Below are 26,086 nucleotides of genomic sequence, written 5' to 3'. Positions count from 1 at the left end.
AACCATCTTCCCTGTCCCTGCTGAAGAAAAGCAGGCCCAAACCATGATGCTGCCACCACCATGTTTGACAGTGGGGATGGTGTGTTCAGCTATGTTGCTTTTACGCCAAACATAACGTTTTGCATTGTTGCCAAAAAGTTCAATTTTGGTTTCATCTGACCAGAGCACCTTCTTCCACATGTTTGGTGTGTCTCCCAGGTGGCTTTTGGCAAACTTTAAACAACACTTTTTATGGATATCTTTCAGAAATGGCTTTCTTCTTGCCACTCTTCCATAAAGGCCAGATTTGTGCAATATACGACTGATTGTTGTCCTATGGACAGAGTCTCCCACCTCAGCTGTAGATCTCTGCAGTTCATCCAGAGTGATCATGGGCCTCTTGGCTGCATCTCTGATCAGTCTTCTCCTTGTATGAGCTGAAAGTTTAGAGGGACGGCCAGGTCTTGGTAGATTTGCAGTGGTCTGATAATTCTTCCATTTCAATATTATCGCTTGCACAGTGCTCCTTGGGATGTTTAAAGCTTGGGAAATCTTTTTGTATCCAAATCCGGCTTTAAACTTCTTCACAACAGTATCTCGGACCTGCCTGGTGTGTTCCTTGTTCTTCATGATGCTCTCTGCGCTTTTAACGGACCTCTGAGACTATCACAGTGCAGGTGCATTTATACGGAGACTTGATTACACACAGGTGGATTGTATTTATCATCATTAGTCATTTAGGTCAACATTGGATCATTCAGAGATCCTCACTGAACTTCTGGAGAGAGTTTGCTGCACTGAAAGTAAAGGGGCTGAATAATTTTGCACGCCCAATTTTTCAGTTTTTGATTTGTTAAAAAAGTTTGAAATATCCAATAAATGCCGTTCCACTTCATGATTGTTGTTGATTCTTCACAAAAAAATACAGTTTTATATCTTTATGTTTGAAGCCTGAAATGTGGCAAAAGGTCGCAAAGTTCAAGGGGGCCGAATACTTTCGCAAGGCACTGTATGTAAAGGATTTTTTTTTTTACATTTTCAATACTTTTGCAAAAATTTCTAAAAACATGTTTTCTATTTGTTATTATGGGGTATTGTGTGTAGATCGGTGAGAAAAATAGTCGATTTTGAATTCAGGCTGTAACCGAATGAAATGTGGAAAAAGTCATGGATACTTTTTGAAGGCACTGTACATACGCAGCAGGGGTGCCTGTTTCTGTCCCGAGTACACCCCCTGGACAGGACACACATTATTATTCTTATTATAAAATATGACACCTTGATTTAATGTCATTTCCAAAATATTGTTGATTCAACGTCATTTGAAACAAATAGTTAACTAAGCTTATTTCCAGGGCTTTGAAGACTGCCTTGTTTTCAACGAAATCATGGACCAGCTCAACGAAGATTTCAGTGAGTGAACACACTGCACATTACAGATGGCACAGCAAATGTACTTTGGCAGCCAGAGGACCATAGCATTCAAATTCATTTCCCCTGACGTCAAAGTACTTCTACAACAACCAGCTAAAGGGGTTTGTTTTGTTGGTGGAGCTGAATATACATGTTTCATTTCATGTACCTGTGTGTGTCTGTGGATGTTGGGAAAAGATATAATATACTTTATTATATTCATTCTGGTTCTTTCAGGTGCTGTTCTGCCTGAGTACACTCGAGTCCGAGTCCCAGACGACCATGCCATCGCAGACCTGGCCATGTACAACTACGTCGAAGTAATTGAGTACCCATTTAGCTTAGTACAAGATCCATTACCAGGGTCTTATTCATCAGGGCAGACGTTTTCAAACATTTTGCAACAGAAACGGAAATTACCATTTCTTATTGGGCAAGTCCAAGTAGCTACTCCCTGTTTCAGTATGTTTTCAACGGTTTGGTGCCTAATGAATACAACCCAGTTTTGCCAGGCACAGTACAACTACAGTGATCAAACTATACAAATCAAAAGTTATTTGCCACATGCGCCAAATACAACCTTACCGTGAAATGCTTACTTACAAGCCCTTAACCAACAATGACGTTTTAATGAGGCTATATACAGGGGGTACCAGTACTGAGCCAATGTGTTGGGGTGCAGGTTAGTCGAGGTCATTTGTACATGTAGGTCAGAGTAAAGTGACTATGCATAGATAGTAAACAGCGAGTAGCATCAGTGTATAAACAAAGGGGGGGTTGTCAATGCAAATAGTCCGGGTGGCCATTTGATGAATTGTTCAGCAGTCTTATGGCTTGGGGTAGAAGCTGTTAAAGAGCCTTTTGAACCTAGACTTGGTGCTCTGGTACCGCTTGCTGTGCGGTAGCAGAGATAACAGTCTATGACTTGGGTGACTGGAGTCTTTGACTATTTTGATGGGTTTTCCTCTGACACCGCCTAGTATATAGGTCCTGGATGGCAGGAAACTTGCCCCTGTGATGTATTGGACCGTACGCACTACCCTCTGTAGCATACAAGGTGGTGATGCAACCTGTCAGGATGCTCTCGATGGTGCAGCTGTAGAACTTATTGAGGATCTGTGGACCCATGTCAAATCTTTTCAGTCTCCTGAGGGGGAAAAGGCATTGTCGCGACCTGTTCACGACTTTCTTGGTGTGTTTGGACCATGATAGTTTGTTGGTGTTGTAGACACCAAAACTCTCAACACGCTCCACTACAGCCCTGTCGATGTAAATGGGGGCTTGTTCGGCCCTCCTTTTCTCGTAGTCCACGATCATCTCCTTTGTCTTGCTCACGTTGAGGGAGGGGTTGATTTCCTGGCACAACACTGCCAGTTCTCTGACTTCCTCCCTATAGGCTGTCTCATCGTTGTCGGTGATCAGGACTACCACCGTTGTTTCGTCAGCAAACTTAATGATGGTGTTGGAGTTGTGCTTGGCCAAGCAGTCGTGGGTGAACAGGGAGTACAGGAGGGGACTAAGCACGCACCTCTGAGCACGCACGCCTGATTTCAGCGACACTGGATCTGGAGAACTCTATGATGAAAAAGCTCTGTTTAGATAATGTAGCCATGGCGTCAACCATTTTAATCAATGAAAGAGATAATGTGAGCTGAACATCATATCTGTAATAGGTTATCTACTTAGCTTGGCCTCTGTCTGCATCAATCAATAGCTTTAACGGCCATTCTCATCGATTCAACATCATTTCTCAAAGACGGCTTATACAGTGTGTGATTTAATAGATGGATTAATCTGTATAATCTCCAACATTTAGTGATGCCACACTGAATGAATTAGTGGCACCAAGAAGACAAGATAACACTAAGACCAAAACCAAAGGTTCTCTGAATCCCATGTGATTTGCAGCCTCGGTTATGACAATTATTGCCATCTAATTAGCATCAAGGATTACTGTCTTCCAAGATGTTCAGAGAGACTGTCCACAGGCACAGCAGAGGGGTGTACAAACATTTCCCTCTGCTTGGGCAGAGGTTGGGGAGATTGAGTTGATTGAGTCCGGAGTAATTGACAGCAGGCGAGCTGCCAATGCGACATCACATGCTGACAGGAAGCAGGCTCTCACTAAATGTCCATCCTTTAATTCATCCCTCTGTGCACAAAGACGGTAATTGGTCTTAAGTGTTACCCTCCCCTTGTATACTGCCACATTAGCTGTGTAGCCATTCTTCCCCGAGATCGCACGTGACACACACAGCCGCAGCACCTTGGCAAGACTCCATTAGAACCATAACAACACCTGATTACAGAGCTAAATGTAGCCTTCACTCTATAGATATAATTGAGAAAATTGGCACCCAATTCCCTTTTTAATGAGCTTGTTTGTTCATGGTGTTTGTGGAGGTGAAATGTTAAAAAGGGCAGGTAATGCATGTCAAAGTGGTGGGTATATGGTCATTTTGAAAATGACATGTATTACAGGAGAAATAATGGGGTTTTCAGTATGATGGGTACATGTAATGAATCGGATTCATCCAGAGCACAGGTGGCTCGATTTTCTGACAGATGTATTTTGTATCTTTTTTTAGATGCGGTCACATGTCAATTCCAAATGGTTCCTGTTCCGAAAATACGTAGACAATTTCCTCCACATGATTATGCCAAGGACAGTAATCCCCTTATATACCATGGCAAGTTTTTTCGTAATACATTTCACTCCAATTGATAGTACATTTAATACGATTTTAAGTTTTCATTACTGTGAAGGATTCTAAAAGTCTATTTCTGTGTGTTTCTATATTTGTTTCTCTTAATGTCTCTCGGTGTTTCACCATTCCCTGTTCCCAGGTTACATTTACTAGGACAAGGTACCATGAGGCAGTAAAACGCTGGCACTGGCAAGACAAAGTAAGAAATGACATTGTACATTCTTCATTGTACAAGGGTCTTTGAGTGCATGCATTTGGAATGTTCTTTGTGTGCCCTTTCTGACATTTTGAAACTGCGCAATCCATTAACCTACAGTACTACTGCTTTTACAAAAATCTTTTCAAAAGCAAGGTCAGAAAAAGGGAATTGATTCTAACCAGAGGGACACAGCGCTTTTCTAGTTGCAACCAAAAAGAAGATGTAGTTCCCTGTCTGACAAAGAGATGTTGGTATGGTGGTTGGCCATGATGATTTGCAGGGGTTGAGGTTACTCGTCGAGCCTGTTGGCCCTGGCACTGCCTCAAATTGTCTGACCTGGCGTCTTTGAGGACGTGTCATCTATTTAATAAAGAGAATAACAAATGGATGTGGGGGGGGGGGGGGGGGGGGTTCGTTAAAACATTACTGAAGTACAGACTGAAAGGCATGTGTCAGTGAAGGGAGAGATGCAAAGAAAGAGAAAATTGTTGGCTTTGAGAACATCATGCACAGCACATCAATGTAACTTGCAAAAGGATGGAGGGATTTTGCAATGAATACTGAAATCTATTTGAAAATCGAAATTATTTTTTTTGTTTGATTTTATTTCATGTTGGCTTTTAGACAATAGCCATAGACAAAAGGTTTGGAGATGGTTTGGAAATGACATAGCCTAATATAGACAGAAGCATGTATGTTCTGCGAAATATATTCCCAAATAAATGTATCCTCTAATATTTGATTTAGTCTGTTATGCTGTGTGCACTGAACTGACATGCGTGATTGTTGCTGACACTCCGATGTTCAGATGAAGGGAATGAAGTAGTCTATAATGTGCACCACCACAGTGCTCAACTCAAACAGCGGTGTGTAGCCTACTGTAGCTTCTCAAGGAAGTTGGGAGGGCCATTTGAGGGAAGCATGTATTCTGACCAATGACGTACACTGAGCATACAAAACATTAAGAACACGTTCTCTTTCCATGACATAGACTGAGCATGTGAATCCAGGTGAAGCTATGATCCTATCAAATGTTAAATCCCCGTCAATTCAGTGTAGATAAAGCATAGACAGGTTAAAGAATCAATTTTAAGCCTCGAGTCAATTGAGCAATTGAGACATGGATTGTGTATTTGTGCCATTCAGAAGGTGAATAGGCAAGACAAACGATGTATGCCTTTGAACATTGCACCGGTTTGTGTCAAGAACTGCAATGCTGCTGGGTTTTTCACGCTCAACACTTTCCTGTGTGTATCAAGAATTGTCCACCACCCAAAGGATATCGACACAACCTTGAGAAGCATTAGACTCAACATGGGCCAGCATCCCTGTGGAATACTTTTGACACGTTTAGAGTCCATATCCCGACTAATTGAGGCTGTTCTGAGGGCAAAAGAGCGGGGGTACAACTCATTATTAGGAAGTTGTTCCTCATGTTTGCCATACTCAATGTATATAAACCATGGATTGTTGATGCTATGTATTGGCCATTGAGAAGCTTTCTACAGTATTTCAATTAAAAGGACAAAATTACGTTTGAAGTATTATATATTTTTTGTAGTGGGGACAGTAACATTAGTAATCTCATTATACTTTAAGGATTTAAAAAAAATATATATATATAAAATATATGCAGTGCCTTGCGAAAGTATTCGGCCCCCTTGAACTTTGCGACCTTTTGCCACATTTCAGGCTTCAAACATAAAGATATAAAACTGTATTTTTTGTGAAGAATCAAAAACAAGTGGGACACAATCATGAAGTGGAACGACATTTATTGGATATTTCAAACTTTTTTAACAAATCAAAAACTGAAAAATTGGGCGTGCAAAATTATTCAGCCCCTTTACTTTCAGTGCAGCAAACTCTCTCCAGAAGCTCAGTTAGGATCTCTGAATGATCCAATGTTGACCTAAATGACTAATGATGATAAATACAATCCACCTGTGTGTAATCAAGTCTCCGTATAAATGCACCTGCACTGTGATAGTCTCAGAGGTCCGTTAAAAGCGCAGAGAGCATCATGAAGAACAAGGAACACACCAGGCAGGTCCGAGATACTGTTGTGAAGAAGTTTAAAGGCGGATTTGGATACAAAAAGATTTCCCAAGCTTTAAACATCCCAAGGAGCACTGTGCAAGCGATAATATTGAAATGGAAGGAGTATCAGACCACTGCAAATCTACCAAGACCTGGCCGTCCCTCTAAACTTTCAGCTCATACAAGGAGAAGACTGACAGCCAAGAGGCCCATGATCACTCTGGATGAACTGCAGAGATCTACAGCTGAGGTGGGAGACTCTGTCCATAGGACAACAATCAGTCGTATATTGCACAAATCTGGCCTTTATGGAAGAGTGGCAAGAAGAAAGCCATTTCTGAAAGATATCCATAAAAAGTGTCGTTTAAAGTTTGTCACAAGCCACCTGGGAGACACACCAAACATGTGGAAGAAGGTGCTCTGGTCAGATGAAACCAAAATTGAACTTTTTGGCAACAATGCAAAACGTTATGTTTGGCGTAAAAGCAACACAGCTGAACACACCATCCCCACTGTCAAACATGGTGGTGGCAGTATCATGGTTTGGGCCTGCTTTTCTTCAGCAGGGACAGGGAAGATGGTTAAAATTGATGGGAAGATGGATGGAGCCAAATACAGGACCATTCTGGAAGAAAACCTGATGGAATCTGCAAAAGACCTGAGACTGGGATGGAGATTTGTCTTCCAACAAGACAATGATCCAAAACATAAAGCAAAATCTACAATGGAATGGTTCAAAAATAAACAGGTGTTAGAATGGCCAAGTCAAAGTCCAGACCTGAATCCAATCGAGAATCTGTGGAAAGAACTGAAAACTGCTGTTCACAAATGCTCTCCATCCAACCTCACTGAGCTTGAGCTGTTTTGCAAGGAGGAATGGGAAAAAAATTCAGTCTCTCGATGTGCAAAACTGATAGAGACATACCCCAAGCGACTTACAGCTGTAATCGCAGCAAAAGGTGGCGCTACAAAGTATTAACTTAAGGGGGCTGAATAATTTTGCACGCCCAATTTTTCAGTTTTTAATTTGTTAAAAAAGTTTGAAATATCCAATAAATGTCGTTCCACTTCATGATTGTGTCCCACTTGTTGTTGATTCTTCACAAAAAAATACAGTTTTATATCTTTATGTTTGAAGCCTGAAATGTGGCAAAAGGTCGCAAAGTTCAAGGGGGCCGAATACTTTCGCAAGGCACTGTGTATATATATATATATATATATATATGTATTTTTTTATTTTTTTATTTTATGTTTAGCTCACATAATATAATTGAAACATATGCATTCAGGTGTGTCCAATATAATACATGTTGTAAAAATGAATGTAGACATTAATAAATACATTTCTATAGCTTCCCAAATATATTTTACAACAGTGGGGGAGTGCCAAGATGGAGGCAAGGTAGATTCGACTCAGCGCCCCTTACTAGTCATCTAGTGTATACATAAATCATTGATTCTGACAAGCAGTCAATGCACAACAATTCTTAATGCAATAGCAGGAAAACACTCTTAAAACTTCTTATGGCTGCAGGGGCACTATTGAGTAGCTTGGATGAAAGGTGCCCAGAGTAAACAGCCTGCTCCTCAGTCTCAGTTGCTAATATATGCATACTATTATTAGTATTGGATAGAAAACACTCTGACGTTTCTGAAACTGTTTGAATGATGTCTGTGAGTATAACAGAACTCATATGGCAGGCAAGAACCTGAGAAGAAATCCAAACAGGAAGTGAGAAATCTGAGGTTGATATATTTTCAAACCATTGCCTATTGAAATCCCTGTTAGATATGAATGAAGATTCACTTCCTAGAGCTTCCACTAGATGTCAACCATCTATTGAAATGTGAATGAGGCTTCTACTGTGTTGTGGGACGGAATAAGAACAGAATGCATCAGACTACTGGCAGAGATCCAGTTCCAGGTCACGCGCATAGCACATGTTATCTGCCTGCGTTCCGTTCCTCCCAAAGACACAAAGGAATTCTCAGGTTGGAACTTTATTGAAGATATATGTTAAAAACATCTTAATGATTGATGCTGTACTTAGTTTGAAATGTTTCTTCGACCTGTAATATAACCGCAAAAATGGTCAACCAGCACCAGCGTTTGGATAGGTGTACCAAACGCGCTAACAAAAGTAGCTAATTGGACATAAATAACGGACATTATTGAACAAATCAAGCATTTATTGTGGACCTGGGATTCCTGAGAGTGCATTCTGATGAAGATCATCAAAGGTAAGGGAATATTTAGCATGTAATTTATGGTTTATGTTGACTACAACATGGCGGCTAATTTGACTATTGTTCTCAGCGCCGTCTCAGATTATTGCATGGTTTGCTTTTTCCGTAAAGTTTTTTTGAAATCTGACACAGCGGTTGCATTAAGGACAGGTATATCTATAATTCCATGTGTATAACTTGTATTATCATCTACATTTATGATGCATATTTCTGCTGAATCGATGTGGCTATGCAAAATCACTGTATGTTTTTGGAACTAGTAAATGTAACACGCCAATATAAACTCTGATTTTCTTATATAAATATGAACTTTATCAAACAAAACATACATGTATTGTGTAACATGAAGTCCTATGAGTGTCATCTGATGAAGATCATCAAAGGTTAGTGATTCATTTTATCTCTATTTGTGCTTTTTGTGACTTCTCTCTTTGGCTGGGAAAATGGCTGTTTTTATTGTGGTTTGGTGGTGACCTAACATAATCGTTTGTGGTGCTTTCGCTGAAAAGCATATTTAAAATCGGACACTGTGGTGAGGTTAACAAGACTACCCTTAAAACGGTATAAGATGTATGTTTGAGAAATTTTAATTATGAGATTTCTGTTTTGAATTTGGCGCCCTGCACTTTCACTGGCTGTTGTCATATCATCCCGTTAACAGGATTGCAGCCCAAACAGTTCATGCAAAAGCAGTTTTGGAACATTTATTTTGAAAGCAGTTTTGACCTTTAGTTAAAAAGAGAGGCAGATCCCAGTTTTCCATTGCTACCACATGTATTTCTCTACTCCTTTTAATTGCGTGCCTGGCATTGTTTTTCAAATGCAGTTCAAGCATGAACCTGCAGCTGTGCAACAGAGCTCTTAAAGGGGCAATGGCGTCTTAAAAGGGCAATGACAGCCTACTTTGTAATAGAAACCCATTTTTCCCACCAGTGAATAATAATTCATAATAATTTATATATTCATATTGAAAATAATGATTATTAATAATAACAACCAGGATGTTGTGTCCAATAGGGTAAATGCAGATGGACAAACCCCATGATTCAGCCTGTAAATTTTATAACCACTATGCTGCCTCAGTTGGGCAACAGGTGATAATGCTTATTGCTAATAGCACATCTGATAATATAGACCATGCATAGGCTATATACAGTTGAAGTCCGAAGTTTACATACACTTAGGTTGGAGTCATTAAAACTCGTTTTCAACCACTCCACAAATTTCTTGTCGGTTAGGACATCTACTTTGTGCATGACACAAGTAATTTTTCCAACAATTGTTTACACAGATTGTTTCACTGTATCACAATTCCAGTGGTTCAGAAGTTTACATACGCTAAGTTGACTGTGCCTTTAAACAGCTTGGAAAATTCCAGAAAATTATGTCATGGCTTTAGAAGCTTCTGATAGGCTAATTGACATCATTTGAGTCAATTGGAGGTGTACCTGTGGATGTATTTCAACGCCAACCTTAAACTCAGTGCCTCTTTGCTTGACATCATGGGAAAATCAAAAGAAATCAGCCAAGACCTCTGATAATTGGAGACCTCCACAAGTTTGGTTCATCCTTGGGAGCCATGGGACCACGCAGCCGTCACACTGCTCAGGAAGGAGACGTGTTCTGTCTCCTAGAGATGAACGTACTTTGGTGCGAAAAGTGCAAATCAATCCCAGAACAACAGCAAAGGACCTTGTGAAGATGCTGGAGGAAACAGGTACAAAGTATCTATATCCACAGTAAAACGAGTCTTATATACACATAACCCGAAAGGCTGCTCAGCAAGGAAGAAGCCACTGCTCCAAAACCGCCATAAAAAAGTGAGACTACAGTTTGCAACTGCACATGGGGACAAAGATCGTACTTTTTGGAGAAATGTCCTCTGGTCTGATGAAACAAAAATATAACTGTTTGGCCATAATGACCATCGTTACGTTTGGAGGAAAAAGGGGGATGCTTGCAAGCTGAAGACACCATCCCAACCATGAAGCACAGGGGTGGCAGCAACATGTTGTGGGGGTGTTTTGCTGCAGTAGGGGCTGGTGCACTTCACAAAATAGATGGCATCATGAGGTAGGAAAATTATATGGATATATTGAAGCAACATCTCAAGACATCAGTCAGGAAGTTAAAGCTTGGTCACAAATGGGTCTTCCAAATGGACAATGACCCCAAGCATACTTCCAAAGTTGTGGCAAAATGGCTTAAGGACAACAAAGTCAAGGTATTTGAGTGGCCATCACAAAGCCCTGACCTCAATCCTATAGAAAATGTGTGGGCAGAACTGAGAAAGCGTGTGCGAGCAAGGAGGCCTACAAACCTGACTCAGTTACTCGCAGCTCTGTCAAGAGGAATGGGCCAAAATTCACTCAACTTATTGTGGGATGCTTGTGGAAGGCTACCCGAAACGTTTGTCCCAAGTTAAACAATTTAAAGGCAATGCTACCAAATACTAATTGAGTCTATGTAAACGTCTGACCTACTGGGAATGTGATGAAAGAAATAAAAGCTGAAATTAATCATAAAGTGGTGATCCTAACTGACCTAAGACAGGTAATTTTTTTACTAGGATTAAATGTCAGGAATTGTGAAAAACTGAGTTTAAATGTATTTGGCTAAGGTGTATGTAAACTTCCGACTTCAACTGTACATGGTCCAATATGTTATTTGGCCCATTTTTGGAGGTGGAAATTATATTTTAGATGGTGTCAGTATAGTTAGATTTTCATACATTTTGTAATAGAATGTCTTCTTAAAAAGTCACCAAAATTGAGTTTCTCAGTCCTTCTACGCAAGGGGACTGGAATTGGTCAATCTCACAGTTTAATATATGTACCAAATTATGCTCTTTCCAAAAAAGCATGATTGTCATTACTTTCTTACATGAAAGGGGAGGTTAACTTGGCTTATAGACAATCGATCTGAGACTAAAGTTTCAGTCATCTGATTTTTTTTGTTGTTACTTCAACACTTTTCTTGTTTTATTCTCATAACATTTCCTTTCACTTTTAATTTCCTTTCACCTTGTGCTCATTTCTAGTGCTTTTAAAACTCAAATTGTGCTATTTGGTTTTTCTGTAGCCCACATTTTCAATATTTAAATAGTCTTAACGATGGAAGATCATTTGATTTCCAATTTTTAAGAAACTGAATTATTTTGTTCCCCTCAGGTGATCAACCAAGGCCTGTTATGTGTGGCTGCATCTGTTGTGGGGGGCTCCTACCTTCTTGTCAGATACCCCCCTAACATGCCAAACATCTCCATCGAGCAGCTGTGGACCAGGCTGCAGGCCCTCAAGAGTCCCTTGATAAAGGGGTGAAAACGGAGCTACAAACAAGATGGAAAAATACAGTGTTCTGTGATGTAATTTCTTCATAATGTACATTTTATTGACTGTAATTGAAGGCCTGTGTGGCACATTTTGTGTTAATGTACAGGTAACTGCCAAAATGATACCCCTCTTTCAAAGTTAATGATAATTCTTCTTCTAGCCATGGTAACCAAAATAATGGGCAACTGGGCATTTTTATACATAACCCTAATAGGCTGTTCATTTCTTAATTAACTCAGTAACCACACCTGTGTGGAAGCACCTACTTTAAAAATACTTTGTGTCCCTCATTTACTCAAGTGTTATTAACCATTATTAACCAACATCCAACTCGTGTCAGTCATGCTGCAGTAATTAAACATTCCAAATAATTTGTGGCATATTATTGTCCCAGGTCCATGTGAGGTCAACATGCCAGAAAATAACTTACAGTGCCTTGCGAAAGTATTCTGCCCCCTTGAACTTTGCGACCTTTTGCCACATTTCAGGCTTCAAACATAAAGATATAAAACTGTATTTTTTTGTGAAGAATCAACAACAAGTGGAACACAATCATGAAGTGGAACGACATTTATTGGATATTTCAAACTTTTTTAACAAATCAAAAACTGAAAAATTGGGCGTGCAAAATTATTCAGCCCCCTTAAGTTAATACTTTGTAGCGCCACCTTTTGCTGCGATTACAGCTGTAAGTCTCTTGGGGTATGTCTCTATCAGTTTTGCACATCGAGAGACTGACATTTTTTCCCATTCCTCCTTGCAAAACAGCTCGAGCTCAGTGAGGTTGGATGGAGAGCATTTGTGAACAGCAGTTTTCAGTTCTTTCCACAGATTCTCGATTGGATTCAGGTCTGGACTTTTTGACCATTCTAACACCTGGATATGTTTATTTTTGAACCATTCCATTGTAGATTTTGCTTTATGTTTTGGATCATTGTCTTGTTGGAAGACAAATCTCCGTCCCAGTCTCAGGTCTTTTGCAGACTCCATCGGGTTTTCTTCCAGAATGGTCCTGTATTTGGCTCCATCCATCTTCCCATCAATTTTAACCATCTTCCCTGTCCCTGCTGAAGAAAAGCAGGCCCAAACCATGATGCTGCCACCACCATGTTTGACAGTGGGGATTGTGTGTTCAGGGTGATGAGCTGTGTTGCTTTTACGCCAAACATAACGTTTTGCATTGTTGCCAAAAAGTTCAATTTTGGTTTAATCTGACCAGAGCACCTTCTTCCACATGTTTGGTGTGTCTCCCAGGTGGCTTGCGGCAAACTTTAAACGACACTTTCTTCTTGCCACTCTTCCATAAAGGCCAGATTTGTGCAATATACGAATGATTGTTGTCCTATGGACAGAGTCTCCCACCTCAGCTGTAGATCTCTGCAGTTCATCCAGAGTGATCATGGGCCTCTTGGCTGCATCTCTGATCAGTCTTCTCCTTGTATGAGCTGAAAGTTTAGAGGGACGGCCAGGTCTTGGTAGATTTGCAGTGGTCTGATACTCCTTCCATTTCAATATTATCGCTTGCACAGTGCTCCTTGGGATGTTTAAAGCCTGGGAAATCTTTTTGTATCCAAATCCGGCTTTAAACTTCTTCACAACAGTATCTCGGACCTGCCTGGTGTGTTCCTTGTTCTTCATGATGCTCTCTGCGCTTTTAACGGACCTCTGAGACTATCACAGTGCAGGTGCATTTATACGGAGACTTGATTACACACAGGTGGATTGTATTTATCATCATTAGTCATTTAGGTCAACATTGGATCATTCAGAGATCCTCACTGAACTTCTGGAGAGAGTTTGCTGCACTGAAAGTAAAGGGGCTGAATAATTTTGCACGCCCAATTTTTCAGTTTTTGATTTGTTAAAAAAGTTTGAAATATCCAATAAATGTCGTTCCACTTCATGATTGTGTCCCACTTGTTGTTGATTCTTCACAAAAAAATACAGTTTTATATCTTTATGTTTGAAGCCTGAAATGTGGCAAAAGGTCGCAAAGTTCAAGGGGGCCGAATACTTTCGCAAGGCACTGTAAGTGGCTTTTTTTGTGGGTGTGTTGAATCAAACATAAATACAGTAAATAATGTTCGAGGCCAGTACATTAAAACCACAGTATTTTTTTGTTATCAAGGATATGAGCAAAAATAAGTTACTCTGGTCTTTTTTATTTAACTAGTTAAGAGCAAATTCTTATTTTCAATGACGGCCTAGGAACTGCCTGTTCAGGGGCAGAACGACAGATTTGGACCTTGTCAGCTCAGGGGTTTGAACTTGCAACCTTCCGGTTACTCAACCAACGCTCAAACCACTAGGCTACCCTGCCACTCATCTTAATGCTGTGCCATGATCACAATGTTACTGCCCAACAATACAACTGTAGTAGGCATGCCTGCATGACCCGTGTTGACAAATAATTATTTATCATTAAAGTTATAAACATTGTTAATACAATTTGCCTTGATGTGAGTGTTATTGAATTAATGAATTTGCAGTTGCTTGTGGCAGAGTTATGGCTTGCAAAACCTGTTTGATTAATTCATGAATTTGAGCTCTTTCACACTTGCTCACTTCTTAATCAAGGAGTCCTTCACACAGCATAACATGTTTTGAGTGAAAAAGGACAAACATCTAAGGCGCACACATTTTTATGAAAAACGTTTTCTGTGGGATAAACCAGGCCTATAATTCTACTGTAAATGTCAAGCTCAAAGTGGTAGCTACTAGCTAGGCTGATGATTGGCTTGCTCTTACGACAGTCTCAGGTCACCACATGACATGGTGCCTATATAGAGCTGAATAAGATCATCTCCTCATCAACTCTACTCATAGGGGATGACTCGGGAGGCTTATGAAGGGAGCTCCGTCTGCAACCTGGAGCCGCTGGAGTTTCTTATCGCTGCCGCCTGTGGAAGCAGTCTGATCTTGACCACAATCTCCTCCCTCTTTAATTACATTCATATTATTCTACGTAAATAATTCCACAAAATGTCATTTCACAGTGATTGCACTTATCACGCTAGCGAGTGTGGTGACAATTAAATTCGGAAGATTTTTTTTGTTTTTATTTTTTTTTAAATACATCTCATCTGTGGCTTTCTTAAAATAGGATCTCTTTCTCACATCCAGATACAATAAAGGCGGAGAGAGTATTGTGCAGAATGTGCTGCTGCAATTTTGCAAGGCTTTTCCCATCAGTCATTCAGCACTGCTGCACTGCACTGCTGCCAACCAGGGAAATAATAATTATCAACATCACTTCCTCAGCCAATCACTGATCCATTAACACTGCTAGCCTCCGCCATCACACAGGAGGTCCTGTTCAAAAAAACTAAACTCAGGATGAGACTATGTCGAAGGCTGGCTGACACGATTACATAGGCGCTGTTGAAAATAACAGGGTACAAGTTGAGAGAGATGCGTCACAAATTCACAGCTACATAATTTGTTTACCACAACTGTTGGTAGAAAAAGTGTTTCCTGGCGAGACAGTCTGAGAACAGGACATTAAACACTTCCAGTAGTCTTGGGTCAAAAAGGTGTTTTGGCTTTTGAGAGGAAACACCTCCAGGTTTACTGCATCATGAGAGGAAGTCCTGAGGTATACAGAGTGTTAGATGGAGGTGATTAGTCAGTTCCCATGGTGGCCTGGGTGTAGCATGACGTACTGCAGTACCCATAATGCTCTGTCACAGCGGCCGCACCTGGATGACCTCTGACAACATACGGCCGCTCTTGGAGGTGGTGTCCAGGTGGTGAATGTCGTTGTTGGCGATGATGAAGATGATGGAGGAGGAGCTGAAGGTCACCCTCTTCTTTGGTCGTTCCCCATCCCCTCGGTGGGACATGAAGATTGGGCGGATGGGCCGCTCGATGCTCCGGGCCAGGGGGCGGTCCTTGACGCTGTGCTGAATCCACGAGAGCCGGGAGCACAACAGCTGCAGCAAGCAGCGCCGGAACTGCCAGAGGAACAGGAGGAAGAGGAGAAAAAAGAGAGAGGGAAGAGTGGTGTTACTCAAATGGAAGTATTTGTTCACTTTTCCAAAAATAAGAGACACCATGGTAATGCTTTAACATTAAGTGTTCGAGTCAATTCGTTCAAAGCGTTGTTGGGCGATTGACATTTTAAGGTAGCTTCAGATTGAGACGGCATATGCAGCGTTTACTGTGAATTTCCTGTTGCTGTAGGATTACTTTCCTGCTGTAGCAAACTGGCTCAAATTAAGATCCTACAAGATCACAAACGTTTACAGATGAACCATTGAGAGCATTCTGTCATTGAGAGCATCTTCTGTATCCCACCCCTACCTTGTCACAACAAAACTGATTGGCTCAAACGTATTAAGAAGGAAAGAAATTCCACAAATGAAGTTTTAACAAGGCACACCTGTTAATTGAAATGCATTCCAGGTGACTACCTCATGAAGCTGGTTGAGAGAATGCCAAGAGTGTGCAAAGCTGTCATCAAGGCAAAGGTGGCTACTTTGAAGATTCTCAAATATAAAATATTTATTGATTTGTTTAACACTTTTTTGGTTACTGCATGACTCCATATGTGTTATTTCATAGTTGATGTCTTCACTATTACTCTACAATGTAGAAAATAGTACAAATTAGTAGGTGTGTTCAAACCTTTCACTGGTACTGTATATATAGTTATACTCCGGACTCCGACATTGCTCGTCCTAATATTTATATATTTCTTAATTACATTATTTTACTTTTAGATCTGTGTGTATTGTTGTGAATTGTTAGATATTACTGTACTGCTGGAGCTAGGAACACAAGCATCTCACTACACCCGCAATAACACCTGCTAAATATGTGTATGCGACCAATAAAATTGGATTTGATTTAATATTCAAGCCATACTGCAAAACTAAGTGACAACATTATCGTGAACGTTTACAGAGATGTTATTTTATTGTTGAAGTTAATCAGTGTAGTATGTTGAAGGGACATTACACTCCAAAGTTTGTCAGATGTTTTTAGCCCTCAAAAGTGGTATTTTGTCCATGTCATCTGTTTTATATATTCAGCTATTATGCTACATTGAGGTCTGAAAACATCAGATAAACTTTGATTTTGAAGTGTGTTTCCCTTTAAATTTGGGAAAAGGCTGGTTTCAAAGCCTTTCTGCTATCAGCATTAGTGTGTCAGGTGAGAGGTCCCATCACCTTTCTGCTCATGGAGATGTAGATGAGAGGGTTATAGGCCGTGCTGGACTTGGCGAAGAAGGAGGGGATGATGGCGACGGCAGGGGTGACCATGCTCTTCCTGCCAAAGGCTTCCATCATGGACACCACGGCGTAGGGCGTCCAGCACACCAGGAAACAGGAGATCATCAAGAGGAACATGACGGCCACCTTTTTCTCGTAGCGCAGGATCTTAATAATCTGCACTGTCTGAAGGTCCTGGATGGAGTGGAGCTGTTGGGAATGACAATAGGAAAGAATCTCATCATTCACTAAAATGGTCTAATTAGAATATGTAAAAAACAACAAAAAACATTCCAGTTATACACTGAGTATACAAAACATTAAGAACACCTGCTCTTTCCATGACATAGACTGACCAGGTGAAAGCTACAGTATGATCCCTGATTGATTCAATCAGTGTAGATGAAGGGTAGGAGACAGGTAAAAGAAGGATTTTTAAGCCTTGAGACAATGGATTGTGTTTGTATGCCACTCAGAGGGTGAATAGGCAAGACAAAATATTTAAGTCCCTTTGAACGGGGTATGGTAGTAGGTGCCAGGCACATGGGTTTGTGTCAAGAACTGTAATGCTGCTGGTTTTATCCACGCTCAACAGTTTCCCGTGTGTATCAGAATGGTCCACCACCCGAAGGACATCCAGACAATTTCACACAACTGTGGGAAGCACCGGTGTCAACATGGGCCAGCAATAACTGTGGAACATTCAACACCTTGTAGTGTCCATGCCCTGAGGAATTGAGGGGTGGGTTATATGTCATTATGCACTCCCTACAAAAAAATAAGATTGTCTCTGCATGTGAATGTCAGCTAACTTCTGTCGGACCTTTACAGAAGATAAAGAGAGGATCTTTAATGAAAGATGATATGCTTGATCCTGTGGTTGTTAATGTAGGAGAGAAGATAGTCTCTTATTATCGTCTTTCTTATTGTCTTTCTTATTGCTTAAATAAGTCTTTCTTATTGCTTAAAAAGATGAGGCCACAGAGGACCATGACATTGTCCCATGACATCATTATGTAGTCTACGTATCCGTTTGCATGAGATAGTGGGTTTACTGATATACCTGTCAGCGTAGCGGAGCCACACCTGAGGCGTTGTCCATTCAGTGGTGCTTAATGTTGGCATCGGCCACAGATCCCCAAGCGCATGCACTAGAATTTCATTTGTAGGCTACTACCTCATTTTGACATTGTTTGGTCGAGTTCACATTGTTTGTCTTGCATCCTTGATGAATGTAAGTACTAGCCTACCTTTGATGTATGCCTTTTATTTATTAAGTGCTACAAGTGACAAAATTACATTATTGTGAACGTTTACAGAGAGTTTATTTGACTGTTTTAGTTCATCAGTGCAGTATGTTGAAGGGATATTACATTCCAAAATCAAAGTTTGACAGATGTTTTTAGCCCTCTCTGCTGAGATAAGTCCATGTCCCAGGTCATCTGTTTTGTATATTCAGCTATTATGCTACAATGACAGTCCACCACATCACACCCAAAAGTTTCCTGATTAGCAATGGGTAGTTCGTGTTTAATTTAATTGTGTATTAGAAAGACAGTGTGAGATCATTGCGAGGGGATTTTGCCAGTGGTTGAATGGAGAACTAAGCTTCCCGGGAAATTGTTGTCCTAGGTTGCAACAGTAACCAAGGGGGGCGGGGACTGGCTTAGCGAAGGGTCACCATATTAAAACATGAAGCAATAGAAGAAAATGGGAGAAAGCGACAGCAAGACTGCCTTGTCCTTGTTCTTACCATTTGCACTGTGTAAAGAATGTTCCCGTAGCAGTAGATCATAATGCCCACTGGTACGAAGAAGCAGGCCAGGAGAAAGAAGAGGACGAAGGAGGAATCGTTAGGGTCCTTGGAAGTCCAGTCCAGAGAGCAGCCTAACTGGTGGATCTCCAGAGTGTAGCGGTTCCACCCCAGGAGAGGAGCCCCTGTCCAGACCAGGGAGTAGAGCCAGATGTAAGTGATGCACCTCCAGGCCCAGTGGAAGTCCACCACCTTAGCATGGACCACCCGGATGTAGCGCTCATAGGCCAGGGCAGAGAGACTCATGATGGACACGATGCCTGGAAAGGAGGGAGATGGGTGGTGATGCTGAGTAATGACTAGCGAATCTAGTATAATATAGGTAGGCCCTGATTGTTACTGTCTATTGGTTATTACACTGTTGTTCTCTACACGGTAGCCCCGAAGTTAGAGAAGCGGGCCAGCAACTGGAAGGTTTCCTGTTTGAATCCCAGTGCCGACAGAGGAAAGAAATCTGGCAGGAGTGAGCCGGGAACAGGGAGGGTTGCTGGCATCAATATCTGAACTTAACTTAACCCCCTAAACTGCTCATTGGGCGCTGCACTGCGGCTGCCCACTGCTCTAGCCTCTCTAACCGATTGTGTGTATGTGTATGTGTGTGTATCGGAGGGGTTGGGTAAAAGAAGAAGATACATTTCTGTCTGGACTAATAAAGTATACCTTATCTTGGGGGGCGGCAGGTAGCTTAGCAGTTAAGAGCGTTGGGCCAGTAACCGAAAGGTCGGCTAAAAGCTGTCTAAAAATCTGCCGATGTGTCCTTGAGCATGACACTTAACATGAATTGCTCCAGGGTCACAGTGAAACCTCAGAGGGTGTCTCAGGGAGATTTGGATATGCAAAAAACTAATTTCCAATTCACATGATTATGTGTGATATAGGACCAATGTAAGCACCCACCTGATGATGATTTTATTACAGTTATTACTCAGTCCTCAATCAAATATTTTCTCAATATACTCGATATTCAATATCATAAATATAAATATCCTATTGCAGGGGTCTCCAACCTTTTCTAGCATAGAAAATGTAACTTGTCACAAGCTACAATTTTTTTGATAGCCATTAAAGTAGGTACTTTCTTCTCTCCTCCACCCCCAAAACACCTCCCCAGGTCCTTGGTGTACAAGAGATGTGTTTTCTGTCAATATACCCAGCTAATGGTTAATAAACAACTCTAATGGGGACCCGTAAAATAATATTTGGTATTTTCCTGAATTCTGTTTTCTCTGTTTTATTTGTCCTGTTTTGGGATTTTTTTAATTCTGTGTTCTACTCTTAATATTACAATTATTCATAGAGAAACAACGCTGGTCTGAGTGGTCTGGATGGTCTGAGTCCATGTCAATGCTTAAATATCATCAGAAGTCCATCCATAAGGTCTGGAAGAAAAAAAGGAACACCTTATTTTTCTTGTGTAAATCCCCTTTAATTACATTCAGTTTCTCCATTGTACAGCAATTACTTTTGCCAGACATTTGGTCCAATCAACAATCAACTACCTGCCCTTCAGGACATCCTACACCACCGGATGTCACAGGAAGGCCAAAAAGATAATCAAGGACAACAAACACCCGAGCCACTGCCTGTTCACCCCGCTATCATCCAGAAGGCGAGGTCAGTACAGGTGCATCAAGCGGGGACCGAGAGACTGAAAAACAGCTTCTATCTCAAGGCTATCAGACTGTTAAACAGCCATCACTAACATCACTGCCAACATACTAACTCAACTCCAGCCACTTTAATAATGGAAAAATTGATGTAATCAATTTATCACTAGTCACTGTAACTACCCTACATTACTCATCCCATATGTATATACCGTACACTATACCATCTACTGCATCTTGCCATCTTGATGTAATTAAATGTATCACTAGCCACTTTAACCAATGCCACTTTATATAATGTTCTCATACCCTACATTACTAATCTCATATGTATATACTGTACTCTAACCATCTACTGCATCTTGCCTATGCCGTTCGGCCATCACTCATTTCTATATTTGTATGTACATATTCATATTAATTCCTTTCCTTTAAGGGAGTTGTTGTGGAATTGTTAGGTTAGATTACTTGTTAGATATTACTGCATGGTCGGAACTAGAAGCACAAGCATTTCACTACACTCGCATTAACACCTGCAAACTATGTGTACGTGACAAATACATTTGATTTGATTTGAAGTGTTGCAGCACAGCTGCATTGCATTATAGAGGGAGCTGTTTGAGCACAGTGTTACTGGACACAATAACACAACTAATACATAAGGTGTCAGTACAGGTCAAACTGACAGGACCACGCTGCATGAGTGCAATAGGTGTAACCGATGCAGGATGTCCTTAGATAGTCATCTAAATTTAGAGTTGAATAATGTGTGAGTGGTTTCACATGCTGTAGTAAATGAATATGGTATCAATAATCTCTAGCATTCAACTATTTTTCTGAGGGGATTTAGAGTGCCTGTAGGCTAATTATAATGAATTGTTTTATATATATATGTTATATATAATAATTAATTGTAAACAGCATCTTTATCAGTGTCTCTGCATTGGTGCAGGCTGTTCTTCTGTAGGGCACACTGGTATTGAATGATATTCTGGGCTGTTTTGGCTACTCTTGTGCATTTAAAAAAAATCCTTCACATTTTACTGATCTGTTCAAAAGCAAATTTGGATCATAGTAGTAATAATAATAATAATAATAATAATAATAATAATATTAATTGATTCAACTAGTATAGCACTATTCATTGCATAAAAAAATCTCAAAGCGCTTTAAGGCAACAAAGAATACAAGCAATTTAGAAAAAACAATACAGGACACTCAATTTAGTATGATATGTTACGTTTCGTATGATATGTATTAATTTGTGGATGTCCATCATCCATTTCACATGATATGCTATGAATTGCAATTTGTACAATATGTTACGAATTTGCAAAATCACAATAGGTTACAAACTTGAAAAACCCATGATAGGTTATGAAATCCAATTTATTGTTGCTAACGTTAGCTAGGTGGCAAAAACTAATGTTAGGTATCTGAATAACGTTAGCTAGGCTAGGGGTTAGGGTTAAAGTTGGCTAACATGCTAAGTAGTTGCAAAGTAGCTAAAATGTAGTAAGTAGTTGCAAAGTTGCTAATATGCTAAAGTTGTTGTTGTTGGACCAAATCTATGGATTTCCACACTGGCCATGGGTGGATCCAGCTCCCAAGTGGGTGGGCCTATGCCCTCCCAGGCACACCCGTGTCTGCACCCCCAGCCACTGTAGAGCCAGGCCCAGTCAATCAGAATGAGTTTTTCCCCACAAAAGGGCTTTATTACAGACAGAAATACTCTCCAGTTTCATCAGCTGTCGGGTGACCTGTAGTTGAGTCCGGTTGGACGCACTGTCAAATTCTCTAAAACAACATTAGAGGGGGCTTACGGTGGAGAAATTAACATTACATTATTTGGCAACAGCTCTGGTGGACATTCCTGCAGTCAGGATGCCAACTGCACACTCCCTCAAAACTGGAGAGATCTGTGGCATTGTGTTGTGCTATGCCAGCAAAGCCACTACACAACACGACACTAAACAATACATTAATTGCACTATTATGGTGCCCACAAACTGTTAGGGCTTTCAGAAAGCTGTCCCAACAGCAGAATTTCTACATCAATTTATTTAAATTATATATAGGCTACTCATTAATTATTGTAGAATATATCATCAGCTTTGTTATTGTTTGATCTTCAGATTGCGCTTTTAATATGTGAATCTCGGCGCGACACCCAGAAAGGACTGAAGTACTACTAACCAAATAAACTGTTGCTGAATCCGTCCCAAATGCATGTTGCCGAGTTCCAGACCCATCCGCCTTTGATGCACGAAACAAACGTAAAGTTAATTCCAATGACAGACACCAACACGTCACTTATACTAATGTTTACTATTAACAAATTTGTGGGCGTCCGGAGTCTCTTGAATCTGTAGTACAGCACGATGACAATAATATTGTTGCAAAATCCGAAGACTCCGATTGTTCCGATGGCAAAAGCAAGGAGTTTGTAATTACCAACCGCAAATATATATTCTTCTGTATTTTTTTCAGTGCTAGCTAAATTCGCAGGATTTATTGCTTGAATAACTTCGCTCCCAAACATTGTGCGCGATGACCTGTCTAGCGTGGCTAGGAGGGAAGATCTTCTGCGCTGCAGTTTGATTATTAAAGCTGCTCTAAACCAGTTAAACGTGCGAAAGCTCTTTTGAGAAAACAGGGCAATTTTCCTGATGATGGAAGGATCAAATGTAGAGTATTTCTCGAGGAGTTACATCCCCAGCAGTCTCCATCCGTCACTATAATTAGTTGGCATCCACTGTACTGTACCTCCAAACGGGTAAAGTTGTGTTCGGGACATATCTACATTTTCACACGACCCTCCCCTTGTATTTTAAAATAAATTGAACTCCCTCCCCTTCAGTAGAATTAACCGAAGAAAAAATAAATTCGGGATTCGCAGACCACCACAGAGGAGCTCACTGTCCCTGCCTGTTTAATTACTTCATCATTAGAGCCGGTAGCAGGCAATGATCAGCTAGGGGAAAATAAAATTTTCCACCAACAGGTTTCTGTGCCAATGCACCACACAACCAATAAACAAAACAGACCGACATGATTTGCGTTTTTAACTCTGCAATAAATAGACTATGTCAATCTCGACAAACAGAAAACACACCCCTCCCTACCTTGTAAGCGTCCCCAAATCGAAAGCTTTGTTTGACAATCTCTGAATGTCAATAAATGTTTTTGGTGTTTTGTAACAGATGTCTCTTTCCATTCATCAAATTGCCTGCACAGTTTGGATTGATTGATAGATTTGATTTGTCAGTAAAAAAAAGACATGCTCAGGAAAAAAAAACACCTCTAACTGTCAACTGCGTTTATTTTCAGCAAATTCAACAACTGAGACATAAACTGAACAAGTTCCAAAGAAGTGACTAACAGAAATGGAATAATGTGTCCCTGAACAAAGTGTGTAAAACCATGGAATTTGATAATCATACCAGACAAAGCCTTTTCAAACAACAGAGCTGCTTTTCATAATTAAAATCCCCCGAATGAGAGTCAACAAAGAGTAATACAACAATTGAAAATCTGTTAAAAATCAAAGTAACAGTCAGTATCTGGTGTGGCCACCAGCTGCATTAAGTACTGCAGTGCATCTCCTCCTCGTGGACTGCACCTGATTTGCCAGTTCTGGCTGTGAGATGTTACCCCACTCTTCCACCAAGGCACCTGCAAGTTCCTGGACATTTCTGGGGGGAATGGCCCTAGCCTTTACCCTCCGATCCAATAGGACCCAGACGTGCTCAATGGGAGATCCGTGCTCTTCGCTGGCCATGGCAGAACAGTGACATTCCTGTCTTGCAGGAAATCACACACAGAACGAGCAGTATGGCTGGTGGAATTGTCATGCTGGAGCGTCATGTCAGGATGAGCCTGCAGAAAGGGTACCACATGAGGGAAGAGGATGTCTTCCCTGTAACGCACATCATTGAGATTGCCTGCAATGACAACAAGCTCAGTCCAATGATGCTGTGACACATCGCCCCAGACCATGACGGACCCTTCACCTCCAAATCGATCCCGCTCTAGAGTACAGACCCCAGTGTAACGCTCATTCCTTCGACGATAAACGTGAATCCGACCATCACCCCTGGTGACACAAAACCCATAGGCGACGTTGTTGCAAGTTATGTCTGGTGAGGACCTGCCGTAAGCCTACAAACCCTCAGTCCAGCCTCTCTCAGCCTATTGCGGACAGTCTGAGCACTGATGGAGGGATTGTGCATTCCTGGTGTAACTCAGGCAGTTGTTGTTGCCATCCTGTACCTGTCCCGCAGGTGTGATGTTTGGATGTACCGATCCTGTGCAGGTGTTGTTACCCATGGTCTGCCACTGCGTGGACGATCAGCTGTCCATCCTGTCTCCCTGTCTCGCTGTCTTAGACGTCTCACAGTACAGACATTGCAATTTATTGCCCTGGCCACATCTGTAGTCCTCATGCCTCCTTGCAGCATGCCTAAGGCACGTTCACCCAGGTGAGCAGGGACCCTGGGCATATTTCTTTTAATGTTTTTCAGTCAGTAGAAAGGCCTCTTTAGTGTCTTAAGTTTTCATAACAGTGACCTTAATTGCCTACCATCTGTAAGCTGTTAGTGTCTTAATCACCGTTCCACAGGTGCATGTTCATTAATTGTTCATGGTTTATTGAACAAGCATGGGAAACAGTGTTTAAACTCTTTACAGTGAAGATCTGTTAAGTTATTTGGATTTTTACGAATTATCTTTGAAAGAAAGGGATGTTTCTTTTTTTTGCTGAGTTTGTATACACAAATAATTGTAAAAGTGACCGGGATTGCACAATAAAATCGGGGTGTTAATTCCATTGTGGTCCCTACTTTTGCTGCAGCATATGCTACCGTAATATAAGGACTGAATGCACTTCTAATGTACAGATCTCCATCTCGCTTTCGGTGGTCACGTAATATTTTTTTAACATAGCTACATCTATGGGCTGTTATGGTTTTTTTTTGGTGCGTAATGAGCAGTAGTCTATATCAGCCTTTCAAAGTATGGGTCGCGCGTATATTTTAATGGTTGGTCGGTGACTGCTCAATTTGGCAGCTGCGCGAGTGGGTGGAAGATTATCGGATCTTTTTCCGGCAGTTTTCTTTAAGATCACTCCGCGACCCACACGCTGCAGTGCTGTTGTTCATCAACCTATTATGCGCTGTCAGCCACTGGTTTGTCATTCCCATTCGTCATCACTCACCGCTGTCATCGAATGGACTCAAACTAGCAACAAGTTCTGACTGAGCTCAATTGTCATGAAACGCAAATACAGCGACGAGTTTTTCTGTCTTGGTTTAATACACACGTTGAGAAATAACGAGGAGCGCCAGCAATGTGTTTTGTGCAGGGAATTGCTTAGTAATGAGTCTCTCAAAACTGACAAATGAAATAGGTTACAGCCTTTTCCCCCCATCAATCTACACACAATAACCAATAATGTCAAAGCAAAAAACAGGTTCAGAATTTGTTGCTAATTTATAAAAATATAAACATAAATATCACATTTACATAAGTATTCAG

At 40.9% G+C, this 26,086-nt stretch overlaps 2 protein-coding genes across 2 annotated transcripts in view; one reads left to right on the top strand and one right to left on the bottom strand.

Annotated features, from left to right (window-relative positions):
- The window catches only part of kmo (kynurenine 3-monooxygenase), a 37,518-nt gene extending 23,152 nt beyond the window's left edge, over nucleotides 1-14,366 (top strand). The window contains exons 11-15 of the mRNA XM_021580233.3: nucleotides 1,335-1,392; nucleotides 1,630-1,712; nucleotides 3,981-4,082; nucleotides 4,240-4,299; nucleotides 11,757-14,366. Of these exons, the coding sequence (XP_021435908.3) occupies nucleotides 1,335-1,392; nucleotides 1,630-1,712; nucleotides 3,981-4,082; nucleotides 4,240-4,299; nucleotides 11,757-11,906 (453 nt within the window). The 3' untranslated portion in view covers nucleotides 11,907-14,366. The remainder of the gene's footprint in view (nucleotides 1-1,334; nucleotides 1,393-1,629; nucleotides 1,713-3,980; nucleotides 4,083-4,239; nucleotides 4,300-11,756) is intronic.
- Nucleotides 14,367-14,957: 591 nt separating this feature from the next.
- LOC110502300 (opsin-3) lies at nucleotides 14,958-23,516 on the bottom strand. The gene is made up of 4 exons (XM_021580228.3): nucleotides 22,748-23,516; nucleotides 18,885-19,204; nucleotides 17,090-17,341; nucleotides 14,958-15,871 (listed from the first exon to the last, which is right to left on the bottom strand). Exons 1-4 carry the CDS (start codon nucleotides 23,091-23,093, stop codon nucleotides 15,602-15,604), a joined length of 1,188 nt encoding a protein of 395 aa, XP_021435903.2. The 5' UTR covers nucleotides 23,094-23,516; the 3' UTR covers nucleotides 14,958-15,601.
- Nucleotides 23,517-26,086: the final 2,570 nt, after the last annotated feature.

This window comes from Oncorhynchus mykiss, chromosome 23, assembly GCF_057628025.1.
Source record: "Oncorhynchus mykiss isolate SJ-2025 chromosome 23, ASM5762802v1, whole genome shotgun sequence".
NCBI classification, from domain to species: Eukaryota; Metazoa; Chordata; class Actinopteri; order Salmoniformes; family Salmonidae; genus Oncorhynchus; species Oncorhynchus mykiss.
The sequence above is the reverse complement of the archived record's forward strand: the minus strand, read 5'-3'. Positions and strand labels throughout refer to the sequence as shown.